This window comes from Macaca nemestrina, chromosome 9, assembly GCF_043159975.1.
Source record: "Macaca nemestrina isolate mMacNem1 chromosome 9, mMacNem.hap1, whole genome shotgun sequence".
Classification (NCBI taxonomy): Eukaryota; Metazoa; Chordata; class Mammalia; order Primates; family Cercopithecidae; genus Macaca; species Macaca nemestrina.
This window is the reverse complement of record NC_092133.1, coordinates 29,924,729-29,946,743: the sequence shown is the minus strand read 5'-3', so window position 1 is coordinate 29,946,743 and position 22,015 is coordinate 29,924,729. Positions and strand designations below refer to the sequence as shown.

The 22,015-nt window shown below is 51.9% G+C and overlaps 1 protein-coding gene across 4 annotated transcripts in view; it reads right to left on the bottom strand.

Moving 5' to 3' along the window:
* Nucleotides 1-22,015, bottom strand: part of LOC105478319 (SH3 and PX domains 2A) — a 250,954-nt gene that overhangs the window by 122,890 nt on the left and 106,049 nt on the right. For all 4 annotated transcript variants that reach the window (XM_011735447.2, XM_011735444.2, XM_011735445.2 and 1 more), the window contains one exon: nt 10,174-10,250. In XM_011735447.2, coding sequence (XP_011733749.1) covers nt 10,174-10,250 — 77 coding nt within the window. The remainder of the gene's footprint in view (nt 1-10,173; nt 10,251-22,015) is intronic.

Here is a 22,015-nt window from a genome sequence, read left to right as displayed (position 1 = left end):
CAAACTTCCTTCCTTCCTTCCTTCCTTCCTTCCTTCCTTCCTTCCTTCCTTCCTTCCTTCCTTCCTTCCTCCCTCCCTCCTTCCCTTCCTTCTATCCATTTCTCTCAACTAACTAGCCAGCTAACTAACTGACCAACTAACCAACCAGCCAATTAATCAACAAACCAACAAGACAACAACAAAAAAACTCTAACCAGCTATCCAATCAACCTACCCATCAACCATCCAGTCAACCAACCAACCAACCATCCAACCAGCCAGTCAACCAGCTCAAAAAAAAAAAAAAAAGACCACTGAACCCTGGAACCCTGGGTCTTAGGGTCCTCAAGAGCTAGTCATTCTGCTGGAACCCTGAGGGAATTCCCTTCTGCACACAGAGTAAGTCCAAGATCCCTAACCCAACAGTCCAAGGTCATATCCTCCCAGCCTTGTCTCCCACTAGCCATGCTCCAGCTACACCAGGCATTCACACTCCCTAAACACCGACCACAAAATTAATTATTTCATGACAAAGTTGGTAATTGCTGCCAAGGACAACACAGCACTATGATGGAGTTTGATAGAACCCAAGAAGATGTGGAAGATGGGGAGCCAGTGTTTCACAAAGGACTCTTTAAAGCTAAGTTCTGAAGCATGGGTAACAATTAACTGGTCAAGGTGGAGGTAGAGCGATCAAGCATGTTGGTTCCAGGAGATGAATGAACGCCAGTGTGGCCTGAGGGCCCAGAGCAAGGGAGAAGGGCCATAGGAGGTAGGCTGGGGCATGACTAGCAGGGCCTTGTTTCAGGCCAAGCTGAGGATGCCTGGAGAAACAATGTAAACTGAAGAGTGTGGAAAGGTTTCTTAGAAGAGTGGGCATGAGCATGGCTAGTGGAGTTTGCAGGGTTTGGACAAGCAGAGAGGAGCAGTGGGCATTCTATGGGAAACAGTAGTCATGGCAAGTGTGTGGGCCAGCTGGGAGCTTGTCATCCAGGCATAAGGAGAGTCTGCAGCTGGAAGGTGATGCACTAGGTCAGGAGGTAGTCAGAGTTAGGCCGGGCGCGGTGGCTCATGCCGGTAATCCCAGCACTTTGGGAGGCCGAGGTGGGCAGATCACTTGAGGTCAGGAGTTGGAGACCAGCCATGTCCAACATGGAGAAACCCTGTCTCTACTAAAAATACAAAAAATTAGCCAGGTGTGGTGGAGGGTACCTGTAATGCCAGCTACTCGGGAGGCTGAGGCAGGGTAATCTCTTGAACCCAGGAGGCGGAGGTTGCAGTGAGCTGAGATCACGCCACTGCACCCCAGCCTGGGCAACAGAGCAAGACTCTGTCTCAAAAAAATAAATAAATACAATACAATCAAATAAAAAGAAGGTAGTCAGAGTTCATGCTGCACACCAGCATGCAGCACCCTGACCTGGCCAGGTCTGACATGGAGGGGTTGGGGGTGTAGGGTGAGGCCAGGTATAGCCCCGCTTTCTGGGCCCCTCAATTTAGTATGGGGAGAAATGCTGGGGCAAGGAAGGATCCCTTGGTCCAAACAGACAGGAGAGAACACTGCCAAAGCAGGGCTGAGGGACGGGGGACAGTGAGACAAGGGCTAGAGCCAGGAGAAGACAGAAAAACCCAGGACTGGAGGAGTCAACAAACACAGGGCTTGTGAGACACTCCTGATGAGAAGTCCCCCGGTGTGTAAGACACGACCCTGTCCCATGCCCCTGCCTCCCGAAACCTCACACACCACGACCAGCTTCAGATGCAATGCCTGGATCCAGCGGCTCCTGGGCCAAGTACAGTGAGTCTGTGAGTGTTGTTCCAGGAAATCCTCATGAGGGCACAATTCCCATCCCCATACTACAGGTGAGGAGACGGAGGTGCAGGGAGACCACGTGGCCTGCCCACAGGCACCCCTGGAGGGTGGGGAAGACTCACTGGAAGGTAAGCTCCCGGCAGGCAGGGATTTTAATCTGTTCGGTTGACTTCTGTCCCCAGATCCTAGTAGGGTACCTGACAGAGCAGGCACTTGATTAATACTTGTTTAAAGAAATGAATGAATGAAAAGTGGATAAGGTAGTGAAGGTTTCCATGTCTATAAGCCCAATATCCAGTAGCCATGGGACATGATAGTGGGGCAAAAAACCCACATATAATCTTAGGTTGCACCCATAGAATGATAATATTGAGGAAGAGGAAAGTAATGGTTTAGCTGTCCTCTGAGCTGGTTAGATAACAACGCAAGTGTGCCATCTAGCACCAGGCATCCTATCAAGATGGGCCCTTCTCGATGCCAAACCCACACCCAGGCAAGATGAGACAAGACCAGACCATAGCAGATAGGAGAGCACGATGTAACTCCCAGTCATTCCTTTCAGGGTTCACGGCTCTCCAAGGGTCTCTAACATAACACATCTCCATCAACAGGCAAGAAACAGAAAAGGAAAATTAACATTAAATGAGCAGCTACGTGTCAGGCCCTGCCCTTGGCCCCTTGACTCCTCCAGTCATCCACCAAACAGTGAGGGCTTTGCAATGTGTGCTGCATATGGGGCTGTGCCTGGTTTTACAGGGATGAGAGAGAGCAAATCTAATGACATGTCACCCCATTTTGTCCTGGAGGTAGACATGGATACTGAGGCTGCTGGGGGTGAAGCCATAAGTGAGGAGAGGGGCAGAATCCAAGCCCAAGCTGTGAAGGTCAGATGGGTGGAGCATGCCCCCAGAGTGTTCAAGTCCTCATTTAACGCACACTGTCTATGCTGTGTTCTCCTTGGGAAGGTAGAAGGAAAAGGAACTGAAAAACTAAGGAGAGAGACAGACAGGGAGTGAGAGGGAGGGAGAGAAATTCAGGGAGGACAGGGGGCCTCAGGAGGGAGCACCAATAGGGTTGGGATGGGCAGAAGGCAGGAGGAAACTATTACCAGGAATCCCAGCTGTGTGCAGAGAGTCATTGCCGGGTGACCACCCTGAAAGGGAGAGGGAGGGACACAGGGTGGGAGAGGGAGGGTTGCAGCGGCCCAGAGCGCTAGTGCCCTCCCAGCTCAGTGTGCTGCCATCCACCCTAAGCGCAGACCCTGGCCGGCCACGGCTCACCCAGCCCTGGCAGGGAACAGAGGGGCTCTTCATGACGACAGAGACCACATTCTAGAGGCAGAGGACGCGTGGGCCATGAGGGCCTCAGACAAAGAGGCCTTTTGGTGGAACAACCATGGCATCTTTATTTAACAGGGAGCCTTGAGGGGAGCCGCGTGGAGGGCTCGTCCTGATTTCAGGCTGACAAGAGGCTCTCAGCCCAGAGCAGCTTCCATCAGAGCTGCTGCCAAAGCTCAGCTCTGGCCAAAATCATTTGGCAGGAGAGGGTGGTGCTGAGCAGTGAGTCCCCGCAGCCTGGGCTGATGACGGCCAGGGCCAGGGCACCCCCAAGCCCAGACGTTCTGAGAACAGCAGGGTAGGGGCCAGATAACAGGCATATCAGGGTTAGCAACCCCAGCTTAGGTCTAAAATTCTGCCATGAGACATTCATATGTATGCCATGTGGTGGTAAAGTCAGGGCCTCAGAGCCTCAGGACCTCAGGGCTGCAGGCAGATGCGCGTTTGGGTCCTGGCTCTGCCATTTATGGGCTGTGTGAGGCTGGATGCATTACCTGCCCTCTCTGAGCTCTGGGATGCGATGTGGCACCTACCTAGCTGTTAGGAAGTTAAGTGAGATGAATACGAGAAGCCTAGCACAGTGGCTGGTGAAGAGTACACTCAGTAAATGTGTACTTAGTAAACTGTGTACACAGGGGTCAGTGAGCTGGCTGAGAGCAGATCTACAGAAATGGCACGCAGAAAAGGGCTGGGGTAGTGGGTACCTGGGTCAGGGGGGACTAGTAATGAGGTGCTGAAGAGCCATTCAGGTTTTGTCATCAGTTAACCCTGCCAGCTTCCCCTCTTCCAGTCCTAAACTGTCCTGCAGTCTCCAGCTCCTACCCCTCAAGACCATTTTCTGGGGGCCATGACATGAGCTACCACTTAGCACCGAGTGTCATCATGGCCAATGGTGCAGGTGTAGACAAGGGAGAGGGTGGCTGCATTGTGTGTCTCTGAGACCTCCACTCAGATTCGGTGGGCACAAGTCTGGTCTTTGTACATACAAGTGGCACAGGAGGGGGCCCAGGCAGACTGTGCTCAGACCCTCTGCTTCGAAACGGTCATCCTCCACAAAGCCCACCACTCTGGGTAATGCCTGCGTCAGGACAAAAAGCAAAGCTCTGCATTTGGCAAAACACCATGGGAGTCCACTTTTTACACAGGCTCGATTGCTCCTCTCTTTTCAGCAGCATCACTTTATTTTCTTGTTTTTTTTTTTTGTTGTTGTTTTTTGTTTTTTTTTAAATGCTTCTTCCTGCACACTGATTTTTTTTTTTTTTTTAAAGCATCAGTTTCTAATCCCTGGAAATCTTATGGGTAAAAGCCCGGCCGCTCTGGGTGGAGTTGGACGTGTGGCACAAGGGGGCTGGCATCCTGCCCCTTTGGCGTCCCACCCGTGTCCTTCCAGCCCCACCTCTGGGGCTGCCTCTAACCTGCCTGGACTGTTCTTCCTAGGTCACCATCTAGAAAGCTGGGGTTTCACTGAACTTCTGAAATCAGAGTATTCAAAACACATGGGTTTTCTTTTTGACGGATCTGAGCAGTGACTCCCCTTGAAATGTAAATGGTGTCTAATTCTTGGTAGTAGTTCAAGCCATTTCACAAGGGATCTTAGTACATCAGGGCCTGGGGGATATGTCACTCTCTGAGGAAGTTCTATTTACTTGTGATCTTTCCATCTTGTCATCAGGCATTGGCTGGACACCCCCTTAGGGCTGGGCTTCCTGTTTATTAGTGAAGACACAGAGATGACAAATGTGGCCCTCAAGGAGCTCGCAGTCTGGGAGAAGACGGACACACAGAAGCCACCCTCCCTCAGAGGAGAAATGCGCAGAGTGGGGGTGGGCGCAGTCCTCTGGGGGCAGAATGGCAGGAGTGATCAGCTTTTCCTGGGGAGTCATGAGGCTTATGGAAGAGCTCACTGTGGAAGCTGAATGTGCACCCAGGCAGGGGACCAGCGCAGGCTCAGGGGCGCAGGCCTGGCTAGTCGAGGATGGCCTCGTGTCTGCTGAACTAGACTGCGGGGTATGGAAGAAAGAGGTAGGAGCTGAGGCCCCAGCAGCACTTGGAACCAGCCCACAGAGGGCCTGGCTGAGGTGTTCACATATTCTCAGGGGCAGCGGGACTCCTCTGAAGGAGGCCCGTTTTTATTTTGAAATAGGGTCTCACTATGTTGCCTAGGCTGGAGTGCAGTGGTGCAGTCATGGCTCACTGCAGCCTCTGCCTCCCAGGCTCAAGTGACCCTCCTACCTCAGCCTCCCCAATAGCTGGGACTACAGGCATGCACTACCATGCCCAGCTACTTTTAGTATTTTTTGTAGAGATGGGGTTTCACCATGTTGCCCAGGCTGGTCTCGAACCCCTGGGCTCAAGCAATATGCCCACCTTGGCCGGCCACGGTGGCTCACACCTGTAATCCCAGCACTTTGGGAGGCCGAGGCAGGCGGATCATGAGGTCAGGAGATCGAGACCATCCTGGCTAACGTGGTGAAACCCCGTCTCTACTAAAAATACAAAAAAATTAGCTGGGTGTGGTGGCAGGTGCCTGTAGTCCCAGCTACTCGGGAGGCTGAGGCAGGAGAATGGTGTGAATCCCGGGAGGCAGCACTTGCAGTGAGCTGAGATTGTGCCACTGCACTCCAGCCTGGGCGACAGAGCAAGACTCCGTCTCAAAAAAATATATATATATATGCCCACCTTGACCTCCCAAAGTGCTGGGATTACAGACATGAGCCACTGTGCCCAGCCTTCTGAAGGTCTTTAAGGAGAAAAGGGACATGATCTGCTTTATCTCAGCCTAGAAACTCCTCCTTCTCCTGGGTCTGTCAGGGAGATGGTGAGATTCTACTACCTGGGTTTCCCCAGAGCACCAGGCCACTCAGGAGGCCCCTCATGAACACATCGGCCTTGGCCTCTGCCTAAGTCTCCCCATTGGCAAGGCCTCTCCTGGGCCAGGTCTGCTTTCAGAACAAGGACCACAAGAACAACGTTACTCTCCCCAAGGGGAGAGCCAATGATTGGCTGTGGCAGAAAATCCCAGGTGGAAGGGAGAATACCTGGGACTAGGAACCACTGCCATGCAATAGCCTCAGTTTTCAAGTCTGGGAAGTGGGAATAAAAATGAATGAGTCTGTGAGGTGCAGGGGGGAGGGTCAGGGGATCCTTACCCTTTAGTGCTGACCTCTTGTTGGGCTCAGACTTCCTGCCCCTAAGTCTGACCGCACCCAGTCCCTCTTCCCTCCTACAAAGAAAGCCGTTGATCCCTGAAATCAAATGTGTCATAGACAGACAAGTAATAGAAACAAGCTCAGCTATTTGAGCAGCAAAAAAATTCTAGTCGTACCAACCAGGAAGTGGAGACTTGTATAAATGCCATTAACATGTCAAAGGGTGAGTTGATCATTCTCGAACACTCTCCCACACTCCTCTCTGAACCCCTCCCTAGAATATTTATTTTATCCCCTGGACAAATACTGCAAACATGTATTTCACCCCTAGGAATGGGGTAACTAGAGCCACTTAAAAAATTGTGAGTCCAAGCCTCTATGGCAGAGCTTACTTTTGTTAGTCTGATGAAAGTCTTCAACTTGTTGAGGTCCCAGACCATTAAATATTAACTGCATTACCATGTTGTCCTTTAAATTAATTTATGAAGTTAAAGAAATGCCTTTGGAACCCCTCTTCATAGACACCTGACCCTCAAGTGCCACATAAAACGATCACTCAGTCGGCATGTGGTAAATTTTCCGTGATTCCCATCCAATCTGCTGCTTATATGTTAAAAATTAACACTGAGATTGGGCTGTGAAACCGCCATTAGGTGGTGGGACTGGCTGGCCAGCAAGGGCAGGGAGCCCGAAGTCTGGGGAGGTCCACTGCATGGTCAGACTTTCCATGTCTGAGTCCTTGCAGGGAGCTGGCTGCTCGGTGTGCAGAGCCAGCTGCACAATTTTGGGTGCATGTGAATTCCTATCAAACCCCAGATTCTGAGCCCACATTGTCTAGCAGGTCCAAGGAAGATGGCCAGTCAAGCAGGTGGGCTATGCAGGGCACTATAAGTAGAGACTCCAGAGGTTCCAGGCAGTATGTAGACAAGGGCAGGTAGAGACAAGGGAAGGGCTGGCCGTGGAGCGGACTGCACACGGCACTGGCTGTGAAGCTGGCTGGGGTCAGCAGTGATGCTCAGTGGCCTATCTGGAGGCAAGCTGTGAAATGCAAAGCTGGGTGGCAGTGGCCATGGACTTGTCCCTAAAGACCATTCCAAGGTCAGTGGGTTTCTCAGACAATCAGACCACAGATCCCAGCTTCCTAGTTCCGCAGAATTAAAGGTCACTCTGTACTGCCCCACCCCCGCCATTCTCAGAGTAAATCACTGCCTGTGAGATAGATGGCTGTCTGCTTGGTGGGCCCATGGCCCCGTTCCTTGTCTGGCTCTGGGCAGTTTCCATCTGTGCTAATGAGGTTAGGAGGCCCCTCCTCTTGCAGACCCCACTTCAATGGCTCCCCCAGCTACCCACGGCACACTGGAGCTCCAGAGCCCCTCTGTATCAGGAGTCCTGTTCAAAGCCTGATCCCAGGAGATAAGATGCTATCACTTCCTCCTCCGGATGATCCAGCAGACAATATTTCCAAGGAGCCCAGCTGCAGATGCCTTGGGCTGGCTAATCGGAGCTATAAATCCCAACAGGAAAAGCCTTCCTCCCGTCCAATGCCCCCTCCTCCATTAGCTTTGCCCATTTATTTAACTTCTTGAGAAAGGAATAAAGAGAAATAAAAGCTCAGGCTACAGCCATCAATTTAACCAGAAACAGTGAATACCCGTTAAAGAGAAAAATGAATATTGGTCTGAAGCAGAGAAGTTTCTAGCTTAAGGGAATCCAGCATTGGGGCATCCTTTTAAAACAAGGCAGAACATGTGATCCAAGTATAACGTGCACAGTCACGAAATTCAAACTTCAGTTTAATGGAGACTACATTGTCTTTTCTTCCTATAGGCTTGGGAATACCAGTTAATACATTTAGCATGTTGGTTCTTATTTAAACATATTTATTTATCTATTTATTTATTTAGGGACAGGATCGTTTCCTGTTACCCAGGTTGGAGTGCAGTGGCATGATCATAGCTCACCGTAGCCTTGACCTCCTGGCTCAAGCAGTCCTCTCACCTAAACTACAGGTGTGTGCTACCAGGCCTGGCTAATTTTAAACTTTTTTTTGGAGAGGTGAGGTCTCGCTATGCTGCCCAGGCTGGTCTTGAACTCCTGGCCTTCCTGCAACAGCTCTGTATGAGGACACTGTGATATACATTCTTCCTACTCAGTCCCCATGTGAGATAGTGTTTTTATATTCATTTTACAGCTGAGGAAACTAGGGCTCAAAGAGGCAAAGCAGCTTGCCCAAGGTCACATAGCTAGTAAGTGGGCACCGGGATTCGACTCCAGCTCTTCTCCTTCTGACACACTAATACCAGCACTTGTGAAATTTTATACATTTGCCACATTATAACACATTATACCACATCTTCTCAAGATTTTTGAGTCAGGAACCACAGTGGGTTTCATTTAACTACAAAATTCTAGCTCTACTAAAGCCAATGGTGCCCAGTAGAAACATTAAATTATTTCATGTTTGCTTTTTTATTTGCTTGTTTTTATTTTTTATTTGCTTTTTAACTTTTTATTTGCTTTTAATAAAGCCTTTTCACCAGCCTGGGCAACAGAACGAGACCCTCTCTCAAAAACGTGTTAAAAATATGGCTGGGCGCAGTGGCTCACGCCTATAATCCCAGCACTTTGGGAGGTCAAGGTGGGCAGATCACTTGAGGCCAGGAGTTTGAGATCAGCCTGGCCAACACGGCAAAACCACATCTCTAATAAAAATACAAAAATTAGCCAGGCCTGGTGGCACGCTCCTATAATCCCAGTTACTCGGAAGGCTGAGGCATGAGAATTGCTTGAACCCAGGAGGTAGAGGTTACAGTGAGCCGAGATGACACCACTGCACTCCAGCCTGGGCCACAGAGCAAGACTTTGTCCCATCAAAATAAATAAATAAATAAATAAATAAATAAATAAATAAATAAATAAACAAAATTTTAAAAATAATAAAACGTTTTCATTTGCTAGTTTATTTAATACAAATTGTTTGCCCTTTGTAAAAATAATAACAAAAGCATCTGCTGAATGCTTCCTCTGAGCCAGACGCTGTGCTGTTGCCCCTACAATGTGCCAGCTCATTCCATCCTCCTGACCACCATGTGGAGGCACCCTGTGTGTTCTTCTCCCTATCGGACGGATGTGAAAACAGAGGCTCAGGGAAGTTCAGCAACTTGCCCAAGTTCATGAAATTAGTCAGGGCTTCCAACCCGGGAAGTCTGGCCCTCCAGAGGCCATGTGCCACGGAAACTGAGGGCTGCTCATCCCCTGGTAGCCACTCATGCTCACTGCAGGAGCGCTGGGCTCTAATCAAAGACAGACAGGTGGGCTCTGGCTCATGACACTGCTGTCCTTCTCCTGCCTGCTCTTTGGCACTGGCTGTGTTAATGTGCATGTGCGTGTGTGTTTGTGTGAACACCTGCATCTGTAAAGATGTGTATATGAACATTTGTAGTTACCAAGATTTAGGTGAATAAACAAATGTGTACTGCTGATGCTATTGAACTGATCCCAACAACATCCCAACAGGAATTCAAAGAAATAGTTCTTCTATGTCCAGCAAAATCTTACATAGAGAAGCAAGCAGCCCTTTGGAAGGAGGCTCTTTGACTTAGCTCCAGAGCTCAGTTCACTTCCCAGAGGAAGTGACTTCAAACAGTGTTTTGGAAACATGGATATGTCCTGACAGGCACAGAAGCTTAGCTGTGAACCCGAGGTCCTTGGGTCCCAGAGGGTGGCCCAGCTACGGGGTGATCCCATACCCACCCCTCTGGCCAGGAAACACCAGGCCTCAGGAGGGTTCTGTACAGCAACCTTTCTTCACAGATGGACACTCAGGCAGATGGGCCCCTCCCCCCGCCCTGAAGCCCTCCCGGAGCCCCTCCCCCAGCCCCAGACACACTCTTACCCGGCAGTATTCATCGATAGGCTTCAGTCTCTTCACAGCTACATCCCGGATGTGGCTTCTGCGGAAGAGGATCTTGCCTGGAAGAGAGATACTCATGAGTGGGGGATTCTGGCTAAAACTGCCACAGCGACCTTCTTATTTCCCTCTCCCTTGGCTTCTCAGCATCTCAGTCCAACACTACCTGCCACCATCTCAGTCCATGGTCAAGGAAACAAGAGAGAAACAGTCACCTTTCCTGGAGGGTAAGAGGCGCCCTAGGCTGAGAGCCCAGGACCTCTCTGGCAGGTGAGGAGCCCTGGAGGCTGCCATCTTGGGATTCAATGAGCGACTTGGCCAGGCCACCTCGCCTGGATCTAATGGCAGGATCAATGAATGCCCGGAGTGGGTGCGGCTCTCAAGTGACCTTGCAAATCAACACAAAGTAGAGCCCAGCCCACATGCTACGCTTTGTTTTCAGGCCCATCCCTCCTTGAGAAATCGGCATTCGTTCCTGCCAGCTGGGCAGGAATTCCTATTCTTAGTTTAGGTGGGTGGCTCCTTCCAGGGCGGGCACAAGGCAATACCAAGGGAAGCATGGCTGTCCCAGCCTGACTGTTCCCTGGCCTCTCTGCGCACAAAGCCTCCAGTCATACGGGCTGCTGCCAGCTGGGCTGGGACACCCCTCTACAGGTATGGGCAAGGCTTACAGGAAATGCCAGCCCCTCAGACCTTCCCAGCTGGCTCTCCCAAGCTGGCCACATTCAATCATAACATATGCATCAATACATAGTTCTTTTCTAGTCTGAGAAATTTAGAATCTGAACTCCTTGGTCTGATGTTCAAGGTCTTACACAACTGACTTCTGTGCCAGATGGCTGTCAATGTCTAGGGCCAAAGCCCCCTTTTCAGAAGGTGTTCCTTGATTGGCTGAGGGGGGAATAATGTCCCTCTTTCCAGAACATCCAAAACACGTTATCCATTCCTAGGCTACCTGCCACATTCTGCTGTGAGTTATAGCACTTGTGACTCATTTCGGGGCCCATGAGCTTGGCACATGATGAAGTGCTCACCTGTAGCTGTAACAGGCATCTGTTGCCTCAGTCTACCTAATTTTCCCCTGGAGAAGGCATCTTCCACTCCCAGTCCTTGTGGTGTCAGTAAGTCTAGCCACACCCCCTAGCAACAAAGGTAGCCACAGGATGCAGCCTAGTCAGCCACAGTCACAGTGATTGGCTCAGCGGTGGGGAGGGACCTGATCCGGGCCAATGAGAGTCAGCCCTGAGACTGCTTTTTCCCACGGTTGCTAAGCTGGCAGGACGAAAGGCTGGCACCTCTAGTGGCCTGAGAAGCAAAGGAATGAGAGAAAGGAAGGGTGCCTGGCACAAGACAGGTGCTTGGTAAAAGCTTCTTGAGTGACTGAAAAGCCGAGTGGAGGGAGGGAGCGACAGAGCCCTTTGACATTATTTCAGCAGCTGGATATGGGTAGCTGTTCCTAAACTAGGGTTGACCTGGTCCTTTTCAGCTACATAAAACAATACCATTTTCTTTTTCATTTAAATGAGTTGAAGATGGGTTTTCATAACTTGAATTAAAGGAGACCCAATTAAGATCATTTCCATTGCATGTGAGCAGACAGGCAGACTGCTCACGAATCCACGCCAGCTGCTTCTGTCAAGGTCTGAGTCTCAGAAAAGCCATCACCTTGATTTAGATTATTCCCCTAGACGCAGCCCCAGAAATAAGGATTTGACTTGTTTTGGAGGCGATCCCAAGAAATATCGTTAGGGGAGTGGGACAGTAAGGGCAGGGAGGGGAAGGAAGTGTTATCAGGCCAGTTAGTCGTGGTGGGCAACTAGAGCTCAATTCTGCTGGGGGTGCTCCAGGAGATGACAGAGAAAGTACCTGACACGTGGAGGCTAGAGATCTACCCACCAACTCCCTGTTTGTCACTGAGGACTGCCTCTGAGGGCGTTAACTCTAGCACGTCTGGCTGAGTGTGTGCCCATGGCTAGACAAAGCCCTGAGGTGGAGAGCCCCCGTGGCTCCGGTGAGCAGCCTTTGGTAGGCAGAAGTGAACAGACAGGGGACCCAGGGGCCATGAAAACCACAGCTGCAGCCATCCCCGACTTCCCTGCCACCACAAGCATTGGTCGCCAGCCCTGCCGAAGTCAGACAGTGGAACGTGTGACCACGTCCTATCACATGTGACCTGCTTCCTGTGGGTGTCTCTCATCTCTCCACAATGGCTCTGCAGCTCACCCCTCCTGTCTGCCCCTACACTCCATGTAGCACTAGGCTTTGCATTCAGCAGATGCTCAAGAAGTGCTTGCTGGGTCATTCTTGTTCCTCTCCTGGACTCTTGCTCAAGCTCTCCGTCGTCGTCTTCTCTCTGAAGCCAGAGAGCTGGGCCATCTCCCTGTCAGATGGACGACACTGTGCAGACAGACGACATCATCAAGATGAAGCGGCTCTGCTTTGCGTTCCTCTCGAAAGGAGATAAAACGTGATTTATCCAGACACTGGCGACGCCGCTGTTCCTTGGGGGAAGATGTCACAGATTCGGTATTCCCTTGCCTCTTTGCCTCCTACCCTTTTTTGGTTGCCTGTCGCTTGATTGCTCGCATGCCACAGGCTACATGTGTGAGGCCAGGGGGAGGCTGTGTAAAAATAAAAACATGAGGAGACTTAAGCTCAGGACTGCCAAGAAGATGGGTGGTCCTGGGGCTGGAATTCTGGGCCTTTCTAATGAAGGCAGTTGTCTGTCAGAAGCTGAGTGATACCCAGACCCAATGACACCTGGGGTCCAGCCATATGAGCAGGGCCCTGAAGGACTGTCTGAGATACAGAGGAACCCGGGGGACCACAGGAGGGTGGGGGCAGGGCCCACAAACCTGCATGGATCAGGGCCTCAGCCTCCAAAAATGGCACTCCTGCCCTTTCTCATCCTGTTGGGGGACAAAAAAGAAAAGAGGGAGATGGGAAGGTAAATGGGGTTCCCCTCCCAGCCCCCAATCTCAAGGTTAGCCAAAACTCTGGCTGAGGCTTAGATCATTCCTGTCCTAGTTGCAGAAAGAACTCTAGAACTCTTTTTTTTTTTTTTTTTGAGACGGAGTTTCGCTGTTGTTGTCCAGGCTGGAGTGCAATGGTGCAATCTTGGCTCACTGCAACCTCCGCCTCCTGGGTTCAAGCAATTCTCCTACCTCAGACTCCCGAGTAGTTGGGATTACAGGCATGTGCCACCACACCCGGCTGATTTTGTATTTTTAGTAGAGATGGATTTCTCCATGTTGGTCAGGCTGGTCACGAACTCCTGACCTCAGGTGATCCGTCCGCCTTGGCCTCCCAAAGTGCTGGGAAGAACTCATTTTAAAAACTAGTTAAGGAGCACTGAGGCCTCCACAGGTGTAGGAGATCCAGAGAAGGGAGGGATAGGTTGGGGTGGGGAGGTAGGTGAGAGGATGCTGCCTGACCCCTCCCCATGCTGGCCCCAAGCACAGGACCCCGCCCTGCCCCTCCAGCCTGCAATCTGAGTGAGGCCGTTAGGCCACTGCACCTGGAGCTGCCCAGTCCTCCCCACCAGGCTCCTGGATCTGCTGCTCACTTGCAAGGTCAGAGGAGAATTTCTGCACAAGCCAATTCCCAGTTGAGTTTTTGGAAGCCCAATGGGGCTTCCCTCTTTTTCCCGCTGAAATCCTTTAGAAGCAACGTTTTCTTTTCCCAGGGCTTTGGCATAGTTGGCCAGTGGGGAGAGAGGGAGGGAGGGCCTGGAAGGGATTCTCCGGTCTTGACTTCTCTGTTAGGAATCCAAACCACACTCTGAAAGCCAAAAGGGGGAGAGAAAAAGGAGGGGGAGGAAAATCCCCATTAAGGAAGCCGAGACCACAGGGCATTAAAGGCCTCTTGTAAACGTAGTGCAGCCCGTTGACGGCAGGGCTCAGCTTCTGCCAGAGCCTTCGAAGCCATCCAGATGCCGCCCTAGGAATCTTACGAGCATCGCAAGGAAGATTGCACGGGGCCTGAAACAGACCTAACTCATCAGGATTAACTCAGTCTTGAAAGCGGAGAAGAAGCTGTGCAGCTACTTCCAAGCAGTAACTGAAGGTTCTTCTTCCTGCCACTCTGGGCTGGGCTGGGGTGAGACCAGCGGAGGAGTGGGGGCCTCCGGTAGGAGTCCTGGGTTCAAGTCCCACCCGGGCCACAGGCTGGCTTTGTGACCCTGAAACAGGCCCTTTCACTGGGACTGCTGTGTGCTCATGGGGGCCTGGGCTCTATGGCCGCTCCCTCTGGAAGCCCTAAGACTGATTTATAGTGGGGATGTTAGCGGGCAGAGGAGGAGGGAGGAAAGGGTTAATGGTAGCTAAGAGCTCAGCGCACACCAGGTGCACACTAAGAGCTTTTCACTGAATTCCCTCCCTTCATCCTCACAACAACCTTGAAGCAAGTACTTTAACCAGGCCCATTTTGTCCTAGAGGAGATGGCAGCTCAGAAAGGTTGAAGGACCTGTCCAAAGTCACACAGCTATCTAGTGGCTGAGCTGGGATTTCAACCTGGGGTTTTAAAGCTTAGAGAGTTGGGGGGAGCCGTGATCTTTGCACTTGGATCATGTAAAGCCTTGAGAGCCACCGCGAGGACTTTGGATTTTTTTCTGCACGTGAAGGGAGATGAGAACAGTTAAACCCCTAGACCAACCACAGCCTCCAGGGCTCTTCTTGGGAAAGTGGTACCTATGGGATGGACTCCCATGACAGCCAGGGACTGGGGCCCTTGACAATAGAATCACCAGACACAGTACCACTGGCCAGGGCCCCACACCAGCCATGAAGAGTTTGGGGGCTACCTCCATGAACTAGGACCCATTTGTAGAGGTAATAAGAGGGCATTGATTATAGGCGCCATAAGAGAGGGCTGGCCTCGGGACCTCTTCTGGTCTGAGCAGGCTGATCTATTCCTGGCAGCCTCTCCTCTTCACACTCACAGTGTCTATGCATGCGTGTACAACTCCTTCTTCCCTGTCTTTCTGCCACCTGGAAAACCATTCATTCTTGGAAGATGTCTCTTGCCTTTCCTTCTTTCCTTCCTTCCATCCTTCCTTCCTTCCCTTGATCCACCCAGTACTGTCTTGATGGAGGCCTGCTGTGCTGGGCTCTGTTCCAGGTGCTGGGAGCATTGCAGTGAACCAGACAGATGAGGGCCTTGCTCTCAGGAGTTTACCTTCCAGTTGGGAAGGGAGTGGGCATGGGAAGAAGGCAGTACACATTTTCATACCTAGTGAGTAATTTGGTTACACTTCCATGTCTTCCCCCACCTCTACAAAGATAATAACACAGGGCAATGTGAAGAGGGGTGCCTGGAGGGAAGAATTCAGAGAATCGTCAAGGAATCTTCTCTGGGCTTCAGTGGAGACTTCAAGGAAGAGAAAGAGCAGCTATGCAAAGCTCTGGAACAAGCGGGCTTAGCCAGAGGGAACCACCACAGCCAAGGCCCTGGGGCAGAATGAACTGGACATGATGGAAGACAGAAAAGAGAGGAGCCTGCAGCCACAGAAAAGAGTCTGGTTTTATTCTAAGTGCCCTTGGGCCTGCCTACTCAACCCTCATTCTGTCCTTAAGGCACCGTTCCATGCTGCCTCCCCCATGAAGCCTTCCTTGAATGCTTGTCTGGCCCTTCCTTGCCAACCTCTAGGACCCTCTGGCAGTCACCCCACTCTGGCCCTCTGGCCCCTGCTGTCCTAGAGAATTTGTCAGGAAGCGGCCCTCCTCAGGGCCCCTCTCACCTTCTCAAAGGGTCCCCTGATTTATAGCAACAGGGTCAGCAGCCCCTTGGGCTCAAGGAGGGCCAGTGCCTCCCAGCCACCCTGTCCTCCAAGGACACAGATGCTCACAACCCCCTCCCCTCAGTGCAGCCCAGAGAGGCCAGGCTGTCGAGGGAGACTTGCCTAAGAAACAGGGGAGAGCACAGGCAGGCCTGGAGTCCACAGACCGCACGGTGCAGAGGCCTCATGCTCCAAGCACAACCCTCCTGCCCTTCTAACTGGGTCTGAGAACAGAAAGGAAGGTGGGATGCAGTTGTCACCTAAGGTCGCTGGCACAAATTACCACAAACCTGGTGGTTTAAAACAACAGGAATTTGGCAGACCATGGTGGCTTATGCCTGTAATCCCAGCTGTTTGGGAGGCCAAGGCTGGAGGATCACTTGAGCTCAGGAGTTCAAGACCAGACTAGGCAACATAGTGAGACCTTGTTTCTACAAAATGCTAAAAAAAAAACCCAGCCAGGCATGGTGGCGCACGCCTGTGATCCCAGCTACTCAGGAGGCTGAGGTGGGGGGATCGCTTGAGCCTGGGAAGTTGAGGCTCCACTGAGTTGTGATTGTGCCACTGTACTCCAGCCTGGGTGACACAGTGGGACTGTCTCAAAATAAACAACAACCCAGGAATGTATTCTCTGCCAGTTCTGGAGGTCAGAAGTCTGAAATCAAGGCACCAGCAGGGTCACACTCCCTCTGGAGGCACCAGGGAGCATTTTTCTGTGCCTCTTCTAGCTTCTGAGGGCTCCAGGCATCTCTTGGCTCGTGGCAGCATCACTGCAATCTCTGTCTCGGTCTTTACATGGCCTTCCCGTCCCATGCCTGTGTCTCATGTCTCCTTCTGCCTTTCTCTTATAAGAACACCTGTCCCTGAGTTTAGTGCCCACCCTAAAGCCAGGACGATCTCATTTCAAGATCTTTAATTACATCTGCAAAGACCCTTTCTCCAAATAAGGCCAGATTCACGGGTTTCAAGGGGTTAGGACTTGGACATACCTTTTTGGGAGCCGTTATTCAACCTACCGCAGGGTGGTTATGGGAGAGTCACAGGGTAGACCAGTCACCTGACAGGGCCCTATAGCCCTAAGTGGACTTCAGTGGCCCTGAGGACAGGGGTGGTTTCTACACTCCCTGAATCCCTGGAAATGTCTGGCATGGCGCTGGGTGAAATGGATATGGGTGCAGCCTGAAGCCCTCATGGGGCACAGGGGAGTGTCTGGACAGAGCAGCTCCGGGGTCTCTGAGCCTGAGAGGAGAGAGGCAAGCTGTGGGGACCTGAAGCCAAGGGAATGGGGGAGGCGGGTCCTTCTCTGGTTTTGAGGGGTGATGTGACACCCAGGAGAGAAGAGACGAACAGATTTCCCAGATGAACTGGAGGAAAGTAGATGTGAGGATTCCTAGAGGGAACCTCCCTCCCCCTACAAGGGTAACATGCATGCTCGTGGGGTGGTAAGACACAGGCAATGCATCTGGGAGGAAGGAGGAGAGGTTCAGTTTCCTACTCCCACAGCTCTCTGTGGTCCTGAGACCTGACCACGTCCCTGTGCAAAGTGGGCTGGGCCAGCCAAGGACCCCATGTCCAGCTGCTCTCATCAGGCGCCTCCATCCATGCTGTTTGCTGACAGATTGATGAAGACAAAAGCTCTTAAATGAAGGGCCCTGGGCGGAGGAGGGCAGAGAGAATATAACCATGATTCCACTAATGGGGCTTTCTTCGCCACGAAAAACAAAACACAAACGACCTCTCTTTCATTCTCAGTCTGTTTGATTTCAGAGAGGCTGTTACCAACCCCCAACTCACAGAGTCACTGAGGCTCGGTGATCCAAGCTGGTCCAAGGAGAGGCAGACTGGGACTCTGTTTTTGTTTGTTTTTGCGACAGGATCTCATCTGCCCCCCAGGCTGGAGGGCAGTGTCTCTATCGTAGCGCACTGCAGCCTTGAACTCCAGAGCTTAAGCAATCCTCCCACCTCAGCCTCCCAAGTAGCAGGTGCACACAACACCCAGCTACAGTTTTATAGCGATGGGGTCTTGTTTATGTTGCCCAGGCTGGTCCCGATCTCCTTCCCTCAAGCGATCCTCTTGCCTCAGCCTCCCAAAGTGCTGCGATTATAGGCCTGAGCCACTGCACCTGGCCCAGGCTGGGACTTTTGATGGTTTAAAGCAAGCAGACACCAAGAGGGTGTGCCCTGGGCCATAAGAATACCCAACTCTAAAAACAAGCAAACCAACAAACTTACAACCTACTTCTTTGATGTCTGAGACTGCAGAATCAGAATTTAGTTTCTTCAAGATTTTGGTCAAGATTTATAAACTTCTCCCTGGAGAATGGTACAGTGAGCTGTATTAACCATTCACACCTAAGTATGAGCAGGCACCGGCTTCTCACTCAACAACAGGGTCTCGCTAGGGAAGAGAGCAAAGAGCACAGAGGCCTTGATGGAAAAGGATGTAATGGGCAGGGGAGAAGAATGGCGAAACAGCCTCTGCTGGCTCCCCTGTCTTCCTGAAAGCTGGCCCTGCCCTTGACGTTCAGCTGTTTCCTGACCATGGGGCCACCCAGCTTTCAACTGGGTTAGCCCTGCCTAGGCTAGGGTGGGAGTGGCTGATGGGCAGGCCCCTGCTTGTCTTTTTAAGTGCTGCCCCTGAAACTCATATGTCACCTCTCACTCTCTGCAGCCTGGGGACTGCAGGTCACCTGCTCCCCTGCTGGGCTGCCTCCAGCTTCTGGTGCAGCTGAGATGACATTCCCAGAGTCTACAGCCTTGTATCTGGCTCAGATCACACCCTGACACCCAATCCTGCTTCTCCACTTGTAACATCTGGCTTTGTTGCCATTTACTTGGGCTGGGGGAAGGCAGGAGTGAGGCCTAGATGCTGAGGCTGGAAGCAGTGGGCACATGCAGGTTCCAGAAAGACATAATCCCCATGGTGAAGGTCAGCAGCCCGAGGCATACTGACGCCATGCCCTGAGTTCTGGCTCCCATGAATCTCTCTTTAGAGCCAAGACGCTGCCTCTGGCTTGAAGTCTAGCATGGTAGGCATTGGTAGGTTTTGCCTGCCAGCTTTTAATTATTACAGTGCCCTAATTTTCTTTTGGGAAACAATCCCTCCTTCATTCTCAGTCCATGGGATTTCAGTGGGGCTGATCCCATCCCAAAATCTGGGGCTGATCAGTCAGTACAGTCCAGCCATGGGCATGCGACCCACGCTGGTCCAGTGGGAATCGGCCTGAGACTACTGCTGGGACTACCAGGAGGAGACGTGTTCTCTCTCTACAGTTGCTGCTAACTCATAAATGCCAAGCCCCAGGCTGCTAGGAAGCATCTTTATGTATCTCTGTTACCATCTGGGGGAAGCCTATTGGAGAATTAAGTCAACAGAAAAGAGAGCAAAGCTGAGGGCTTAAGAGACACGTTTTGGTCCCCTAGATCCAGCTATGCCTGAAACCATTTCTCTTGGTTTTCAGTTATGTGAACCAATAAGTTTCCCCTTTTTTCTTAAGCCAGATTGAGATGGGTCTATTTCTTGTCACCAGGAGAGCACTGACTGGTACATCTGGCTCTACCAGTTACTGTTATGTGACAGGGGATGAGTCACAACCTATTTGAATCTCAGTTTCCTCAAACTGCAAAATAGGGGGCAGTAATGTCTAATGCAAAGGACTATTGTGAGGAGCCAGTGAATGAGTCTGTAAAAGCATTTAACACGGAGGCCAGCCCATGGTAAACGGTGGACAAATGGGATCTCTTATGAGTTGACACTTCCAGGTCAAGTAAGTGGGATGGGGTGGGGTGGGCCCTGCCTGTCTCCTTGCTGGCCACGTGGAATCCAAGTACCAGAAGCATTTCCCAGGCACCCAGTCCATCCACCTGGCTTCCCACCAATGCCAAACATGAGCTCCCCTCAGCCTGTGGCTGCCCTTCCTGATTCACCCACCCCATAAACACATCTGTGTCTCCCACACAGCTTCCGTTTCTCCAAGCCCCAACTCAGAGGGCAGAGGACGTGACACAATGGTGAGGAGGTCAATTATTCATTCCACCCGCCTCCTGGGGCATTCTAGGGTGACTCACACAGGTGTGTCTCCCCGCTCCAGCACTCCCCACCCCCTCTCCCACACACCCAAGGAAACACACTTGCAAAAGCCCACTGCGGTTCACGACAGAGCGGAGCCTTCACCCTCCTGCAGCCACGGCTTACTTGTAGAAAGCATCAGCGCACCTTGGAGGGAAGAGCAATCTCCCAAATTCTGGTTCGGAGGTTCCCACACCCAGCAAGCAGAGCCAGGCTGAAGGGAACAGTATCTTTCTCTCCCTCACCCCAGGTGGGTCCACTGGAATTTTATGGGTGTCTGCCAGTGATAAAGCACCTCGTCCCGGGCCCATGGAGGGACTAACACATCTTTGCTGAACCAAAGGGAATGGAAGTCTTTTTGAGCAGCATTCTAGAGCAGTGGGACCAGAACCATTTCTTTCTTTTTTGTTTTTATTTATTTATTTATTGAGACAGGGTCTTGCTCTGTCACCCAGGCTGGAGCGCAGGGGAGTGAGTGATCTCGGCTCACTGCAACCTCCGCCTCCCGGGTTCGAGTGATTCTTCCACTTCAGCCTCCGGAGTAGCTGGGATTACAGGCGTGCGCCACCACACCAGGCTAACTTTTTGTAGAAACTGGGTTTCACCATGTAGCCCAGGCTGGTTTTGAACTCCTGGGCTCAAGTGATCCTCCCAGAGTACTGGGATTACAGACGTGAACCACTGTGCCTGGCCTCAGAATGATACTCTCAAACCATAACTCTTGCTTAACCCTTTCAGTGACTGCCCAGGGCACTGAGCATAAAATCCAAACTCCCTTCTGCGGCCCTCAAGGCCGGGCAGGATTCGTCTCCTGCCTCTCTCTCTGCCTGCCCATCTCCTGTCACTCCGCCCACGCCACAGACACATCCTGCTCTTCCCCACCTCAGGGCCTGCGTGCCTGCCGTCCCTGTTCCTGTGCACTGTTCCTGCTGCCCTTTGCCCAGCCATTGCCGTGCACCCCTCATCGGGAGGCCTTTGGTGACCACGTGCCCTCTCTCCCTGGCCTCTGTTGTTTTCCTCTGAGATTCTGCCACCATTGCTAATGATCTTCTGAACCTGCCTCTTTACAGCATTCCCTCAGGACAGAATGCAAGCTTCCTGTGGCCAGTGAAGCCCAGGAACTCATCCTCAGGGCCCAGCACGAGGACTGGCACACCGCGACTTGGTGAACAGCGAGTGGTGGGACCCTGACCGCGCCTTGCTGAATGGTGAGTGTGAGTGTGTGTTCACACTGGCTTGCTCTAGGCTGTCTCTCATGTACACACCCCTAGACTCCTGGCAGACTAGCAAATACAGCTCACCCCATATATCAGGGACGGCAGCTTCAGCCAGGGCTAGGGAGAAGGGTGGATTCGCCCTCCAGGACCCAGACAGAGTGGGGCCAGAGTGTGGTTAGTTCAGAGGCCGGCATCAGGGCCAAGCTGTCCCCCCTCCATGTGGGCGTGGGTGTGGTGGGCGTGGTGGGCAGTGGCTCTGCACCCTCCCTGTGGGAGCTGGGAATAAAGGGCCCCATTCAGCCTGTGCAGTCTTGGCTCCTCCCTCCAGGGGAGGCTGCTCTCAGGAAAGACGGTGGGACGCTGGGCAGAGCTTCCCGGCAGCCTCTCCCTGTGGCATGGCCCACAGTGTGGGGTGCTGGGCGAGGGGCACAAGGCCTCTGGGGCTCAGAGAGACACCGCAGAATGGCCCACCCAGATGAGGAGGCTGTGGGGCAGGCGGATGGAAGTCCTGGGTTGCAGTGATGATGCTGAAAGACGCCCACTTACTTCTGAGGCTCTGAGACAGAGGAAAAGCCGCAGGATGCAGAGGCCCGTCGGTAAAGGGCCCAAAACCACAGGCCTGGTCTGGGCAGCCACAGGGGAGTTTGCCTGGCTCTCTTGGGATGGACACTGTCCACTAAGGCCTGCTTTCACTTTATTTATTTATTTATTTATTTATTTATTTATTTATTTATTTATTTATTATTTTTGTAGAGATAAGGTCT